The sequence below is a fragment of the Miniopterus schreibersii genome, assembly GCF_964146895.1.
Source record: "Miniopterus schreibersii genome assembly, chromosome: 14".
Taxonomy (NCBI): Eukaryota; Metazoa; Chordata; class Mammalia; order Chiroptera; family Miniopteridae; genus Miniopterus; species Miniopterus schreibersii.
In genome coordinates, this window is record NC_138114.1 from 7,309,670 (window position 1) to 7,326,255 (window position 16,586).

Genomic DNA, 16,586 nt, shown 5'->3' on the forward strand with positions numbered 1-16,586 from the left:
CTTCTTGATATGGATATTCATATTACGTTTGTTGTATTTTCCAGGTGAGCATTAGTGGAATTGAAGCCTTCATGCCTGGGCTGTTAGGCATAGTGCAGAGGTTTAATATTGCTCTTGATTGAAGATGAATTGAATTGTTATAAAATAGAAATTTGGAAATTACGCAAAGAAATAGTATGAGTAACACCTGCTTTATTTATGCTTTTCATATGAGCCTTCACATAAGGAGTGTTTTTAGTTTGGTTTTTAAAGTTATCATTTTTATCCTAAATATGTCTGGCATAGGAGAGGGATTGCTTTAGGCAGACTTGCAGGTCTGTTACTTGAAGATGGGAGTGCTTATCAGAAGAGTAGCTTAAATGGCTGTAAGGAGGGAAGTCTTTAAAAAATGCAGAAAATTAAAAACCCTTTTACATTTGTGTTTCTCTGGCATAAATAGTTCTCCCCTGGCTTATCTTGGACATGTAATAGTGATGTAATAATGATGATTATTCAAGAAGCACCAAAGACAGGTATTGGCACTATATGTGGTAGGGCTCTGGGCATTGTTAGTTTGACTAAGTATTCCAAGAGGGCACATGGAATTTGTTGTTTGTGACAGAGGACTTTAATGCATTAGTGCTGGAAAACTGCTCACCACTGACTATTGTGATCTCCCCAGAGGGTATAAGACAACTCAACAGTAAGTAAGTGCCTCTTGTCTTGTGTAATGGGAACACAAATATTCAGACCATTTGTTGGACATGGTGCTCCATCTTGTGTCACCTTCATCAAAGGCTTGAAATATGGTAGGTGATATATAATATCCAAACGCTGGAATATTATCATTATTTATTATAATATCTAGACACTAACATCACCTACTCTATTTGCCAGTTTTGTTGGTTATCAGTGGTCACCCACCTATTATAAATCTGGACTTGTAAAAGCAGAATATTCTTATAGATCATTTTTCCATATGTGTTGATCCCTTTCAGTCTCTTGTTCTTTCCTGTTGCTTGTTGATCAGAGTTTTGTGAAGGAGGTCCGTTTTGAGTCCTTTTGCTCTTCAGCTGGGTTAGCGACACTGTCAGAGGTAGGACCAGCCTCGCAAACACCTATCCTTGGTCCACAGCAGAGTTTTGGGAAAAGTGGAATCAATGGCTGCTCATCAAATGGGACTTTAGGGTTGCCAGTCCCTGTTTACTCTCCTTGCCTACCATCCCTCCGCCCAGTACATGGTTAACAAATGAAAATCTCCAAATTAGAGATACATTCTTTTGGTTTAAGGCTTGTATCTTTTGTTAAAGTTCGAACAGCATGAAACATTACTAGGTTAAACCTTATGGATAATTTGGATACTTTATATTTAATTGGTTTTGTAAACAGTTTGATAGTTCTTGGTGAGGGTGGGGGAAGAGGGAGAGAATACACATTCCAATTACTAGGCACTTTGGAGGAATATAGGAGAAAGTTAGAAAAAGAAGCTGCAGTGCCTTGAATCATTGAATATAGCTTATTCAGACACTATTGTTTTGCCTAAAGGCAGCCTTTTCGTGATTCCAGGAATATCCATGATGACCTTCATCTTCCCTGAAAAATCCTTTAGAGCAGGGGTTAGCAAACTGCAGGCACATGGGTCAAATCTAACCTGCCATCTGTTTTTATAAGTGAAGTTTCATTGGAACATAACCATTCTCATTCATTTGCACACTTGCTATGGCTGCCTTCATGATACATTGGCAGAATTGAGTAGCAGTAACAAATCTGTCCCATGATGCTAAATATTTTAGGCATTATGAGCCAGATTTGTTACAACTAAAATATCTCACCCTTTACAGGAAATGTTTGCCAACAACTGGTCCAGAGAATCTAGACTTTTATTTTATTTTATTTTTTAAATATATCTTTATTGATTTCAGAGAGAGGAAAGGAGAGGGAGAGAGAGACAGAAACATCAACGATGAGAGAGTCATTGATCGAGCCCACAACCCGGGCATGTGCCCTGACCAGGAATCGAACCCTGATCGCCTGGATCCCACCCAGGTCGACGCTCAACCGCTGAGCCACTCCCGGCCGGGCGAGAATCTAGACTTTTAAAAGGTTATGTATGGATCATAGATATCTTAAATTTATTTTAGACTTTTTAAAAAAAATGATTTTTAGAGAGAGAGGAAGAGAAAGGAGAGGGAGCAACCTCTTGAGCCACACTGGCCAGGGCTATTTTAGACTTCTTAACCTTTAATTTTACCATTACATGGACTCAAGGGCAGCAGTTTTGAGGAAAGATCCCTGCTTATATCAGGATACTTCAAAAATATTCTTAGAACAAAGGATGATACTGCTGTGTTTAAAACCTAAGTAGCCATTGGAAAAATATCTGATTATACATGTACCTGATCTGCAGGCCTCTTTCAGGTGTTCCCATTTAATTTCTTTAGAACAATGTTACAATTTCCCCCACATTTCTTTCATCTTCTATAATTTTTGAAGACCAAGTATTTATGTCAGACACTGTAACTTACTTAAATATAACTGCTAATTTTACTGTTGAAAAGATGTAAAGTGTTTTAGCTCAGTTATATCTTGTCTTCTCTCTCTCAGCTTTAAGTCCATGGCCCAAAATGACTCTACCACCGGAGACTCTCTTCTGTAAAGAAGACGACCAGATAGGAGGCTGGGATGAGCATGCCACTGCATCCAATCTCTGCCATTCCATCCCAGGATGCCACCTCTGCTAGAGTCTACAGAAGTAAGACCAAAGAAAAGGAGAGGGAAGAGCAGGTAATGGGAGAACACCCATTTTAGTTTCCTTATTTTCGTTAAATATGGTCTAGAATGGTAAATTCTGAAGTTTGAGGTTTTCTCCAGTGATATACTAAAAAGCCCAAAGTGTGCTTAGAAATTCTTTCTTTTTTTTGGTTAATCTTCACCCCAGAATATTTTTTCCATTGATTTTTAGAGAGAGTGGAAGGGAGGAGTGGGGGAGAGAGAAAGAAACATTGATATGAGAGAGACATATTGATTGGTTGCCTCCTGTACGTGTCCAACCAGGGCCGGGGGTCGAACCTGCAGTTGAGGTCAGTGCCCTTGACCAGGATTCCAGCCCGAAACCTTTTGGTGTGTGACCTGACACTCTAACCACTGACCACACCAGGGCAGAAACTGTCTTTTTTGTAGGTTCCTAGGTTTTCAGATTTTGGTACCTGTTCTGTCATGGTTAGGCATAACTTACTATCTTCATTGGTTAAATCTACCTGATTATTTCTGGTGAATCACTGAGAAAGTTCTTTGGATTCTCAGAATCTGATGCAAAGGCTAAATTTATTTGAACAAAAATACCCTTGCTACAAGGATATCATAGTTAACATTACAGACCCTATCTCTGCCCTGGTATGGCTCTAGATTTGGTCTGAGAATGAATTATGCATTAGAGTTTAATAAGATCAGCTACGGAAGAAGTTCAGGACACCTAATCCCAGCCCAAGGGGTCAGGGATGGCTTCCTGGAGAAAATAATGTTTACATGGAGAACCAGAACAGTGACCTGGAGTTAGCTAGGAGAAAGGTAGGGTGTCCCACTTTGGGGATATAGTACATTCTGAAAGACTAAAGGATAGAGTGAGGTGAGTTTGAAGAGATTAAAATAGGATTAACTGAAACATAAAGGTTGAATTGGAGAGTGGCAAGATAGGGAGTTGGAAAAGTTAGAGGCGTTACCTTAAGGAATTTGGGTTTATCTTTGCAGAAGGATGATCAGATTTGTGTTCTTAACACTTAGGCTGCAGTTTGGAGAATGAATTGAATGGGGAGACTAGTTAGAGGATTATTTAACAGTCTATTAAGGCCAGGTTTGGCAACTTTTTTCTTTAAAGGGTCAGATAATAAATATTTTGGGCTTTGTAGGTCAGAGTCACATCTCGCCAACTTTTCCATTGTAGCTTGAAAACAGCCAAACAAAATATTTAAATGAATGGACATGACTGTGTTCCAATAAAACTTTATTGACAAAAACAGGGGACAGGCAAGTTTGGGCCAGAATGGCTGTAGTTTGCTGACCCCTGGCCTAGGGAAAAGGTGGTGGTGACTTTGTCTAGGATAGGGTAGTGGGGATAGAGAGATATTTAGTTTATTAATCCACTGGGCTTGATGACTTGCATGTGTGGAGGGACAAGGAGGCATCGGGTGATTTCTGCTTGCCTTTACAATGTGCTTTACAAACATTTGCTCATTTGTTCTCATAGCATTCCCATTTGATAGTTAAACTTCATCTTTCTCAAGACTCTAAAAAATACCTGTTAAATCAAGAATTAATAAGTTTGAAGTTAATCATTATAGGGATGGGATACCATTCTTTCTATTATTATATAAAAGATTTTGAAAAAACTCAAGTTTGTCATCATAGCTCTAGAAGTACATGAGCTCTTAGGAGGAGAAGTGTGACCATCACTGGTTGAAATGCCGAATAGAGGTGGGGGTGGGGCAGATGGTTTATGGATGTAGTATTTTCAGTGTTTTCATTTTTTCTCAATTTGCAGGGGATGGGAGAATACTCTAAAATATCTTTCCTGTATTTTATCAATTTTCATTTAAGTTAAGTCATCACTTAAAATTCATTTAAATTAATAGTATTTTCTTGTAATTCTTAGCACAAATGGGTTTTTAAATACTCTTTCCTTAGTCTATACCAAGTTGAGGCTGCTAGTTCCATATTCATTGTAGTATCGAGCTTGGACACCAAATGGCAGGAATTTTTTAGAATGTACCTGAGGAAGTTTTAATACTTGTTTGAATAGAGAAAAGAAGATGTCTCAGTATTTTAGACCAGGAAGAGAGATTCTTTTTGGTATGAACCCTGCTGCAGATTCGTTGTAGGTGAGTGTTCAACAAATACTTATTGATCTATGTGATGGGATTAAGGTTTAAATGAGTAGTAGCATTAACCAGCTATAAGCATGGAATTGGAATTTTGATTGGTGCTGGGAAGCAAAACCTCCCTGCCCTACCGTAGCGTGGGGAGTTCAAACACCTCATTGCAGTTCGACAGATCTGGGGATCCTGGTGCAAAGGTGAGGCAGCAAGTAGTGGAAGAGCAACTGACACAGGAGCTTTTTAAAGTTCCATAAGAGTTTTGGCAGTAGCTGGCATAGCACTAAAAATGGTGGTTGTATGTTTCTAGGGGTCTGAAATGTGGTATCAGGATTGGTTTAGAAGGTAAATTTTTGTCCAGTGGAGTTGGTTTTCTGTTTTTTTTTTTGTTTTGTTTTTAATTTTATTTTTTCAGTTACAGTTTACATTCACTATTATTTTGTATTAGTTTTAGATAAATAGCATAGTGGTTAGATAATCATATAATTACAAAGTATTCCCCCTGGTATTTCCAGGACCCACTTTGGCACCATACATAGTTGTTATAATATTGACTATATTCCCTGTTATACTTTACATCCTGTGACTGTTTTGTAACTACCTATTTGTACTTATTAATCTTTTCACCTCTTTCGCCTAGTCCCTCAACCCTCCTCTCTCTTCTGGCAACCATCAGTCTGTTCTCTTTATCTATGAGTTTGTTTCAATTTTGTTTTTTCATTTATTTTGTCCATTAGGTTCCACATATAAGTGAAATCATATGGTATTTGTCTTTCTCTGACTAACTTATGTCACTTAGCATAATACCCTTTAGGACCCTCCATACTATTGGAAATGGTAAGATTTTATTCTTTTTTATGGTTGAGTAATATTCCATTGTATATATGTACCACAGCTTTTTTCCTGTCTGCTGAAGGCACTTAGGTTGCTTCCATATCTTAACTATTGTAAATAATACTGCAGTGAACATAGACATGCATATATTATTTTGAATTATTGTTTTGTGTTTCTTTGCCTCTATTCCCAGAAGTGAAATCACTGGGTCATAGGCAGTTCCATTTTTAATGTTTTGAGGACCCTCCATACTGTTTTCCACAGTGGCTGCATCAGTCTGCATTCCCACCAACACCATCCTCACCAGTACTTGTTTGTGGATTTATTGATGATGGCCATTCTGACAGGCATGATGTGATATTTCATTGTGGTTTTAATTTTTGTTTCTATGATGATTAGTGATGTTGAGCATGTTTTCATATATCTATTGGCCATCTGTATGTCCTCTTTGGAGAAATGTCTGTTCTGGTCATCTGCTGCCTTTTTTAAAAAATAATTTTTTATTTTTCAATTATAGTTGACATAAAATATTATATTAGTTTTAGGTGTATAACCCAGTTATTGGACATTATATAACTTACTAAGTGATCACCCCCCCCAATAAATCTAGTATCCATCTGCTACCATTCATAGTTATTATTAAAGTGTTATTGACTATATTTTCCTATGCTGTACTTTACATCCCAGTGACTATTTTGTAACTACAAATTTCTACTTATTAATCCCTACACCTTTTTCACCCATCCCCCTAACCCCCGCCCATCTTTCAAAATTTCAGTCCTCCAATCCAGCTCCCCTCTGACAACCACTAGTTCGCTCTGTGTCTGAGTCTGAATTTTGTTTGTTTATTTATTTTGTTCTTTAGATTCCACGTATCAGTTAAATCATATGGTATATATCTTTCTCTGACTGACTTATTTCACTGAGCATAATACCCTCTAGTTCCATCCATGCTGCTACAAATGGTAAGATTTCATCATTCTTTTTTATGACTAATATTTCATTGTATATATGTACCACAGCTTTTTTATTCACTCTTCTGTTGATGGACACTTGAGTTGCTTCCATAGCTTGGCTATTGTAAACAATGCTGCAGTCAACATAGGGGGGGTGCATGTATTCTTTTGAATTGGTGTTTTGGGTTTCTTCAGATAAATTCCCAGAAGTGAAATTGCTAGGTCATAAGGCAGTTCCATTTTTAATTTTTCGAGGTAATTCCATACTGCTTTCCATAGTGGCTGCACCAGTCTGCATTCCCACCAACAGTGTACAAGGGCTCCCTTTTCTCTACTCCCTCGCCAGCACTTGTTTGTTGATTCATTGATGAGACCATTCTAACAGGTGTGAGGTGATAACCCATTGTGGTTTTAACTTGCATTTCTCTGACAGCGACTTTGAGCATGTTTTCATATATCTGTTGGCCTTCTTAATGTCCACTATGGAGAAGTGTCTATTCAGTTCCTTTGCCCATTTTTAAATTGGGTTGTTGGTTTGTTTTGATGTTGAGTATTATGGGTTCTTTATAAATTTTGGATGTTAACCTCTTATCCGATGTATCATTTGCAAATATTTCTCCCATTTAGTAGATTGTCTCTATGATTTTTTGATGGGTTCTTTGCTGTGCAAAAACTCTTTAGTTCGATGTAGTCCCATTTGTTCATTTGTTCTTTTCCCCCCCTTGCCCAAGGAGAACGTCAGAAAAAATATTGCTAAGAGAAATGTCAGAGATTTTACTGCTGATGTTTTCTTCTGGGATTTTTATGGTTTTGAGTCTTACATTTAAGTCTTTAATCCATTTTGAATTTATTCTTGTATGATATGAGAAGGTGTTCTAGTTTCTTTTTTTTTGCCTAGTATCTGTCTAATTTTCCTAGCACATTTATTGAATAGACTGTTTTTAGCCCATTGCATGTTCTTGCCTCCTTTGTCAAATATTGATTGACCAGATAGACGTGGGTTTATTTCTGGGCTCTATATTCTGTTCCATTGATCTGTATGCCTGTTTTTATGCCAGTGCCATGCTGTTTTGATTACTATGGCCTTGTAGTTCTTTCTCAAGATTGCTGAGCCTACTCTGGGTTTTTCCTGGTTCCATATACATTTTTGGAGTATTTGTTCTAGGTCTGTGAGATATGCCATTGGCATTTTGATAGGGATTGCATTGAATATATAGGTTGGTTTGGGTAGTATGTACATTTTAATGATGTTAATTCTTTCTATCCATGAGCACAGTATATGCTTCCATTTATTTGTAATTTCCTTCTGTATTATCCCATAATTTTTTGATTAAAGGACTTTTACCTCCCTGGTCAAATTTATTTCTAGATATCTTATTTTTCATGTTGCAATTTTAAATGGGATTGTTTTCTTAGTTTTTCTTTCTGATAGTTCATTATTGGTGTATAAAAATGCTACCAATTTCTGAATATTAATTTTGTATCCTGATACTTTACTGAATTCATTTCTCAGCTCTAATTATTTTTTGGTAGAGTCGTTAGGGTTCTCTATATATACTATCGTGTCATGTGCAAATAATAACAGTTTTACTTTTTCCTTTCCAATTTGGATGCCTTTTATTTCTTCTTCTTCTGATTGCTGTGGCAAGTAACTTTCAGCACTGCATTGAATAACAGTTGTGAAAGCAAACATCCCTGTCTTGTTTCTAATCTTAAAGAAAATGCTTTTAGATTTTGCCCATTGAGTATGACATTGGCTGTAGGTTTGTCATATATTGCCTTTAATATGTTGAGGTATGTTCCCTCTATTCCCCCTTTACTGAGAGTCTTTATTATAAATGGGTTCTGGATTTTATCGAATGCTTTTTTTGTATCTATTGATCACGTGGTTTTTATCCTTTGTTTTATTTATATGGTGAATGACCTTTATTGACTTGCAAATATTTTACCAACTTTGCATCTGCGGAATAAATCTCACTTAATCATGGTTTATGATCTTTTTAATGTGTTGTGGGATTTAGTTTGCTAATATTTTGTTGCAGATTTTACCATCTATGGTCATCTTGGATATTGACCTATGATTTTCTTTCTTTGTAGTGGCTTTATCTGGTTTTGGAATTAGGATAATGCTAGCCTTGTAAAATGAGCTCGGGAGTCTTCACTCCTCTTGAATATTTTTGGAATAAATTTTAGAAGGATAGGTGTTAGTTTTTCTTTGAATGTTTGGTAAAATTCACCTTTGAAGCCATCTAGTCCCGGACTTTTGTTTGCTGCGAGTTTTTTGAATATTGCTTCAATTTCATTAGTTGTAATTGGTCTATTCAGATTTTCTGATTCTTCCTGATTTAGTTTTGGCAGATTGTATGTTTCTAGGAATTGACCCGTTTCGCCTATGTTGTCCAATTTTTTGACATATAGTTGTTTATAATATTTTCTTATAACCCTATATTTTTCTGTGCTGTCAGTTATTACTTCTCCTCTTTCATTTCTGATTTTATTTGGATCCTCTCTCTTTTTTTCTTTAAGTCTGATTAAAGGTTTTTCAATCTTTTCAAAGAACGAGCTCTTTGTTTCATTGATCTTTTGTATTTTTTTTTAGTTTCTGTATCATTTACTTCTGCTCTAATCTTTATTATTTCCTCTCATTTGCTACTCTGGGCTTTGTTGTTCTTTTTCTATTTCTTTTAGGTAGAGTTAGTTTGTTTATTTGAGATTTTTCTTGCTTGTTGTGGTAGGCCTGTAATGCTATGAATTTTTCTATCAGGACTACTTTTGCTGTGTCCTGTAGATTTTGGGTTGTGTGTGTTTATTTTCATTTGTTTCCAGGTAACTTTTGACTTCTTTCTTGATCTCATTATTAATCCCTCCTTCTTTCCCCCCTTTCTCTCCTTCCTTCCCTTTCTCCCTTCCTCCCTCCCCTCCCCTTCTTCCCCTCCTCCCTCCCTCCTCCTCCTTTTCTCCTTCTTCTTCTTCTTTTTCTTCTTCTTCCTCCCCCCTCCTCCCCCTCGCCCTCCCCCTCCCCCCTCCTCCCCCTCGCCCTCCCCCTCCCCCCTCCTCCTCCTCCTCCTCCTCCTCCTCCTCCTCCTTCTTCTTGTTCTTCTTCTTGTTCTTCTTCTTCTTCTTCTTCTTTCTTCTTCTTGTTCTCGTTCTTGTTCTTGTTCTTCTTCTAGCAGGCCCATTAATATTTCTTGCAATACTGGTTTGGTGGTAATGGACTTATTTAGCATTTTTTGTATATGTATGTCTGGGAAGCTCTTTATTTCACCTTCAATTTTAAATGATAGCTCTGCTGGATAGATTAGTCTTGGTTGTAGGTCCTTGCTTTTCATCACTTTGTATATTTCTTGCCTGAAGTGTTTCTGTTGAGAAACAAGCTGACAGCCTTATGGGAGCTCCCTTGTTGGTAACTGTCTTTCTTTTGCTGCTTTTAAGATTCTCTTCTTATCTTAACCTTTGCCATTTTAATTGTGTCTTGGTGTGGGCGTTTTTGGATTCATCTTTTTTGGGACTTTGTGCTTTTTGGACTTTGTCTCTTTTTTCTTCATCAGGTTAGCGAAGTTTTGGGGTATTATTTCTTCTAACAGCTTCTCAATCCTTTGCTCACTTTTTTCCCTTCTGATGGTCCTATGATGCAGACGTCACCTTGATGTTGTCCCAGAGTTCTTCTAGACTTTCCTTATTTATTAAAATTCTTTTTTCTTTTTGTTGCTCTGCTTGTGTGCTTACTGTTATCTTGTTCTCTGAATAGCTGGTTTGACCCTGTGCTTCATCTAACCTGCTGTTTGTTCCTTCTCGCGTATTCTTTTTTAAAGACTTTTTATTAATATTTTTTGAGAGAGAGAGAGAGAAGAAGGAAGAGGGAGAGAGATAGAAACATCAGTGTGAGAGTGAAACATTATTCGATTGCCTCCTGCACACCCTTTACTGGGGATAGAGCCCGCACCTCAGGCATGTGCCCTGAGCAGGAATCACACAAGCAACCTTGCGATACATGGGCGATGCCCAGCCAACTGAACCACACTGTCCAGGGCCTTTCTTGTGTATTCCTCATTTCAAATATTGTATTCTTCATTTCTGATTGTTTGTGTTTTCTTGCTTTGTTTTTATTTTATTTTATTTTATGGTCTCTATGTCTTTTTTAAGTGCTTTCTATCTCTTTATGTTCTCTCTGAGATTATCCATTCATCCCCTAACGTCATTGAGCATACTGATAACCATTGTTTTAAACTCTGCATCTGATATTATGGTTTTTATTTCATTTAATTCTTTTTCTGAGGATTTCTCTAGGTCTTTTATTTTTGGCATGTTTCTTTGTCTCCCTGTTCAGTCTGCCTTTTTTTGGTTCTGTGTATTAGATTGACCTATGACTCCAAACTTCTTGTCATGGTTTTATGATACAGGTGTCTTTTGGGGCTTAGTGGCACAGTCTTTCAGATCACCTGCTTTAGGTGATCCAGGAATGTTTCTTGTGTGGGTTATGTGTTCCCTCCTGTTGTAGTTGAGTCTTGAATGCTGTTGGCCCATTCGTGGGTGGAGTTAACAATCAGGCTGGCTGACTTTAATGATAGACCTTAATTACCATGTATGAGTTGCTATGCAGGGGCTTCCCCCCAAGGCAGAGTTGTTCCTAGCAGGGTCTGGTGCCAGTCGGAATCCCCCTTTGGTTGTGACACTTGTGTGGCTTGTTGTGTCTAGGTCTGATGTGTTTTATGGCCCACCACTGATTATATGGATCCTGGGTCTGCCTACTCGGGGTTCTGGTGTAGGTCAGTGTCAGACGTTGTGTGTAAACAGCCTTGGGCTACCTCTCTGGAACTACCTTGCTATTCGCTGTTTGTTGTTGCATCTACTGGGCTTGGGTGTGTTGGGGAGGGGCCAAGCTGTGTACAAGTGTAGGCTTCCTCAAGCTCTCAGCTAGGGGCAGATCAATAAATGGTCCAAGGCTACCTAAGTTCTGCCTCCACCTGTTGGCTACTCTGCCACCCCCTAATGTTGCCTAGTCTTTCTCCAGAGCCTTCTGTAGAAAGACTGTAGAGTGGGCCCAGGCTACCCGCAACCTGGAGTCTCTTCCACAAGTGGTGAGCTCTATAGGGTGGGGTGATGGGGATTGGGAGTACAGGGCTAGTGGGTCTCCTACTTGGGGGTAGCACTCTCAGGCAGTCAGTGTGGGGAAAGTGGCTCCTACTCCAGAACCATATCACTCAGTCTCTGCCCAAGTCTGTGACCCTAGCTCTCCCAGAAGAAGCTCACTGCAGGTTCACGTTTGGTACAGCCATCCAGCCCCTCTGCAGGAGGGAGTTCAGTAGGGTGGGGTCTCTGAAAGTCAGATAAAAAGATCAAGTGAGTCTCCTGTTGGGGAAAGTGGTGCCAGTTGCACTCATAGAGTGGGGAAGGATGCTCTTCTCCCACCATTGCCCTCAGTGCAGCACTCATCTGAGTTTGTGACAAGAGACTCCCAGGGAGAAGTGCTCCAAAGGTCTCAGCAATGCTCAGCACTCTGATTCCTCTGCTGGGTTGAGCTCAGCAGGGAGGGGCCCCTGGGACTTGGGAGGACCAATCAAAACAATCTCCCTTTGGAGGTGGTGCTGCCTGACTATGCAGGAGGGGGCAAACACTTCAACTTCTTCCACCCTGCTCTGCAGCCACACTCCCCAGTGCCTATTCGAGTCCCAGACAAGAACCTCCAAGGGACACTTGCTCTGGTATTCTCAGCTCTGAAGAGCACTCCCTTACCCCCAAGTAACTGAGCTCTGCTGGGGCCACCAGGATATGGGAGGACAGATCAAAACAGTCTCCCTTTGGGGTGGTACCTGCCAAGCCTCAGGAGTGGGCAAGACTGGCTTCAGTTCCAAAGCCACACAGCTCAATGACTGTCTGAATGTCTGCCTAGAGCTGCTCCAGAAGAAGAGCACACCAGAGGTTCCTGTTTGGTGCAGCCCACAGGCCTTTCTGCAGGACTTGAGCTTGGCAGGGTGGCATCTCCAGTAGTTGGAGGTTTAGGTTAGTGCACTGTCTAGACTGGTACTGTAATAATTGGAGTGCTTGACCCTGGGAAGATGGCACCTGAGGGCAGTGTGGGATAGGACTCAGGACAGAGACCTCAGTGGCTGACCCTCCAGATCTCTCCTCAGAGCCATGCCACCCATATCTTCTCTTCATGAATCCCACATGCCCTGAGTCGCCCACGTTCCCTCTACCAGTGCCAAGGGTGAGTGTCTGAGAGCAAGATCCTGTGCATTGGCCCTTTAAGAGAGCACCTGGGTTTCTAGCAGACTCCCTCCTCTTCCTGGTGGACAGAATCCCTGCTGATTTTCACTGCCAGATGCTATGCAGGCTCCTCTTGGGATTCTCCTGATGCTCCTGGTTGGGGATTCTGGTGTGGGGTTGAGATCCCACCCCTCAGGGGGAACTTTTGCAGGCAAGATATCCCTCCTTTTTTCTCAGCCACCGCACATGGGTGCGGGGCCCAGCCCTTTCCGCATCTCTGTCCTTCTTACCAGTGTCTATGTGGCTTCTATAAGTCCTTGGTTATAATACTCCTGTTCATTTGTCCTTGCGTTGGTTATTCAGGTTGATTGCTCTATAATTTAGCTGTAACTCTGGTTTGGCGCCAGGGGGAGGTGAGCGTAGCTTCCACCTACTTCGCAGCCATCTTGGAATCCCCTAAGGTCTTCATTTTTTAATTGACATATAATTGACATGCAGTATCCTATTAGTTTCAGTTGTGCATTGTAGTAATACGATATTTATGTACTTTACGACATGATCCCTACAGTAAGTCTGGTTACCATCTAGTAACATACAGTTACTACAATATTATTGACTATATTTATATTCCCTATGCTGTACATCTCCATGACTTATTTATTTTATAACTGGAAGTTTGTACCTCTTATCCCTTTTCCCTATTTTCCCTGTCCCCCCACCCCTCCCCACTTGTAACCACCAGTTTCCTGTATCTGTGAGTCTGTTTCTATTTTATTTTGTGGTTTATTTTGTTGTTGTTTTTTAGATTCCACATATAAGTGAAATTGTGGTATTTGTCATTCTTAGTCTGACTTATTTCACTTAGTATATTTTCCTCCATGTCTATCCATGTTGTCGCAAATGGTAAGATTTCATTCTTTTCATGGCTGGTAATATTCCATCATATATATATACCATATCTTCTTTATTCATTCATCTATCAATGGGCACTTAGTTTGCTCCCATATCTTGGCTGTTGTAAGTAGTACTGCAATGAACATAGGGGTGCTTTTGTGTTTTTGTTTTCTATGGTAAATACTCAGAAGGGGAATAGTTGAATCATATGATAGTTCTGTTTTTAATTTTTTGAGGAACCCACTATACTGTGTTCCACAGTGGCTGCACCAATTTACAATCCCCTCACAGCGTATGAGGGTTCCCTTTTCTCACATTCTCACCAACACTTATTATTTTTTGTTTTTGCTGATAGCCATTCTAATAGGTGTGAGGTGGTGATATCTCATTGTGGTTTTGATTGTATTTCCCTAATAATGGGTGATGTTGAACATCTTTTTATTTATTTATTTATTAAGATTCTCACCTGAGGAGGTGTGTTTTGTTTTTTTTTTTAAATTGATTTTTAGAGAGAGAGGAAGCGGAGGGAGGGGGGAAGAACATTGATTGGTTGCCTCCCGTACATGCCCCAACCAGAGATGGAACCCATAACCTAGGTATGTGCCCTGACTGGACATCGAGCCTGCAACCTTTTGGTGTACTGGACGACACTCCAACCAGCTGATTCACCCAGCCAGGGCTTGAACAGCTTTTCACGTATTTGTTGGCCATCTGTATGTCTTCCTTGGAGAAACTCTATTCAGCTCCTCTTCCCATTTAAATTATTAATTGGGTTGTTTGTTTGTTTATGTTAGATTGTATAGTTCTTCATATACTTTGGATGTTAAGCCCTTATTGGATATGTGATTTGCAAATATCTTCTCCCATTCAGTAGAATGCCTTTTTGTTTTGTTGATGATTTCCTTCACTGTGCAAAAGCTTTTTAGTTTGCTATAATCCTGTACGTTTTTATTTCATAAATTCTTTTCATAGTTTTCTGTCTTTGCATTGTTTTTTAATTTTTTATTTACCTCTGTGAACACATAAGGCACAGAGACTAAAATCTTTTACTAGGTAAACTTTGATAATACCTTTGAAAAATTATTTTTATTAAATTCAAGGTAATACTAATAGTTTTTTGGTTTTTTTTTAATGAAAACCTTTTTCTTTTTTCTTTTTCTTTTCTTTTTTTAAACATATCTTTATTGATTTCAGAGAGAGGAAACGAGAGGGAGAGAGAGAGACAGAAACATCAATGATGAGAGAGTCATCGATCAAGCCCACAACCGGGCATGTGGCCTGACTGGGAATCGAACCCTGATCGCCTGGATCCCAGGTCAACACTCAACCGCTGAGCCACGCCCGGCCGGGCGATACTAATAGTATTTGAGGAAAATTTGAACTTTGAGCTCCTCACTTTGAAAAGTTATTTATTATCAAAAACAGAAAAATGTGGGAAGACGATTTTAGATTTAATTCAGATTTCTTTCTTTTAGCTTTAGCCTCTTGTTTAACACTTTGATTTTAATTTTTTCCTTGTTCTTAAATCCTGGGAATTTTTCTTTCTTGCTTTCAAAGTTAAGCTATATATTAAAAATTATTTTGCTACATTTTATCCCAGTATTTGTATGTGATTTGAGATGGGATTGAGGTGTATTGTTTGGCACAGCTCAGCAGTTCTAATTTCCCCAGTGTACTATGAATTGTCTGTATATGTTAAAAAAATTCTGTTGTACATACTACTTGAAATTCTAGATGTGAAAATTTAGTAAGGTCAGCATTTGGTTTGGAGAGGGGAGTCAGGGAGACCACTTAGAAGGCTATTGCAGCAGTCCTCTAGGTGATGCCCTGGTTGAAAGAGATGGTGTTGGGGTTGAGAGGAATGAGCAGTTGCAAGATGAACAGGAAGTGGGTTTGATGACAGTGCTGGTGGCTGATCAGTTGTGGTGGTTAGAGATAGGTGAGATCTGGCCTAGACAACAGGGCCGTATCATTTACTTCACCAGAGGAGGGGCAGCAGGTTAGCAGGAGTTTGGTGATAGATGTGCAAGTGTGAGGTGCTTGGTGGTTCGTCCAGCTAGAGATGTCTAGAATTTAGTTGTATCTGAATCTCTGGAGAGAAATTTATCTAAGCTAGAGTTAGAAAGATAGAAATTTTGGAGTTGGTAGCATGTAGACAGAAAAGGTGGCCCTGGGAATAGTTAAAATTGTCAAAGAATCACCTGAGAAGGAAACAAGATGTGTGCCAGGACACTGAGGAAGAGGAGCCACCACCTGCAGTCACTGTCTCACAGACACACCTTATCATGGCAGCAGACGCCTGTGCTGACAGATGTTGATGCTTGCAGTGTTTTGGAATAGTTTATATTCCCCTTTCATGCTTCTTTTGCATAGGTGATGGAATGCCACTCCTTCATTCAGTTGTCTTGGTGCTGAGTCTGTGCTATTTTCATGTTTGCTTATGAAAACTCAGTTTGCCTCATTTCAGAAGCCTGTCTTTTTTAAACAGCAGACTGCTATTGGGTTCACAGTATTCAGGTAATATGTAAATAACTAGTTGTGGTTGCAGTTATAAGGAGTCTTAATAATATATTTTGCCTCAGAGCTTAGGTTTTGAATTAGGCTCAGGCTAAGGCATAATGCTTGTGTATTATTAGCTGTGTAATTAGTTTTTATAAGCAGAGTCACACACACAAATTATGAACAGCATGCTTACATGATTCTATTGTAGCTCAACATTCATTGATGTCTGTTCCCCAAGAGCAGAGGTCTTCTTTTCAAATTTGCTCTGTGACCTAGGATTCTGCTTACCAGCTTGTTCTTGTGACCACCCAGTGAATGTCAACCATCCTCTTTTCTTGGCCTTAGT

General features: G+C 39.4%; 1 protein-coding gene across 9 annotated transcripts in view; it reads left to right on the forward strand.

Moving 5' to 3' along the window:
* Positions 1-16,586, forward strand: part of MARCHF8 (membrane associated ring-CH-type finger 8) — a 121,752-nt gene that overhangs the window by 57,360 nt on the left and 47,806 nt on the right. For 4 of the 9 annotated variants that reach the window (XM_081157387.1, XM_081157396.1, XM_081157389.1 and 1 more), the window contains exon 2: positions 2,584-2,763. In XM_081157387.1, coding sequence (XP_081013513.1) covers positions 2,662-2,763 — 102 coding nt within the window. In that variant the 5' untranslated portion in view covers positions 2,584-2,661. Of the gene's footprint in view, positions 1-2,025; positions 2,083-2,583; positions 2,764-6,612; positions 6,647-16,586 lie in introns of those variants that run through there. The other 5 variants (XM_081157390.1, XM_081157393.1, XM_081157391.1 and 2 more) reach the window with 5 other exon arrangements.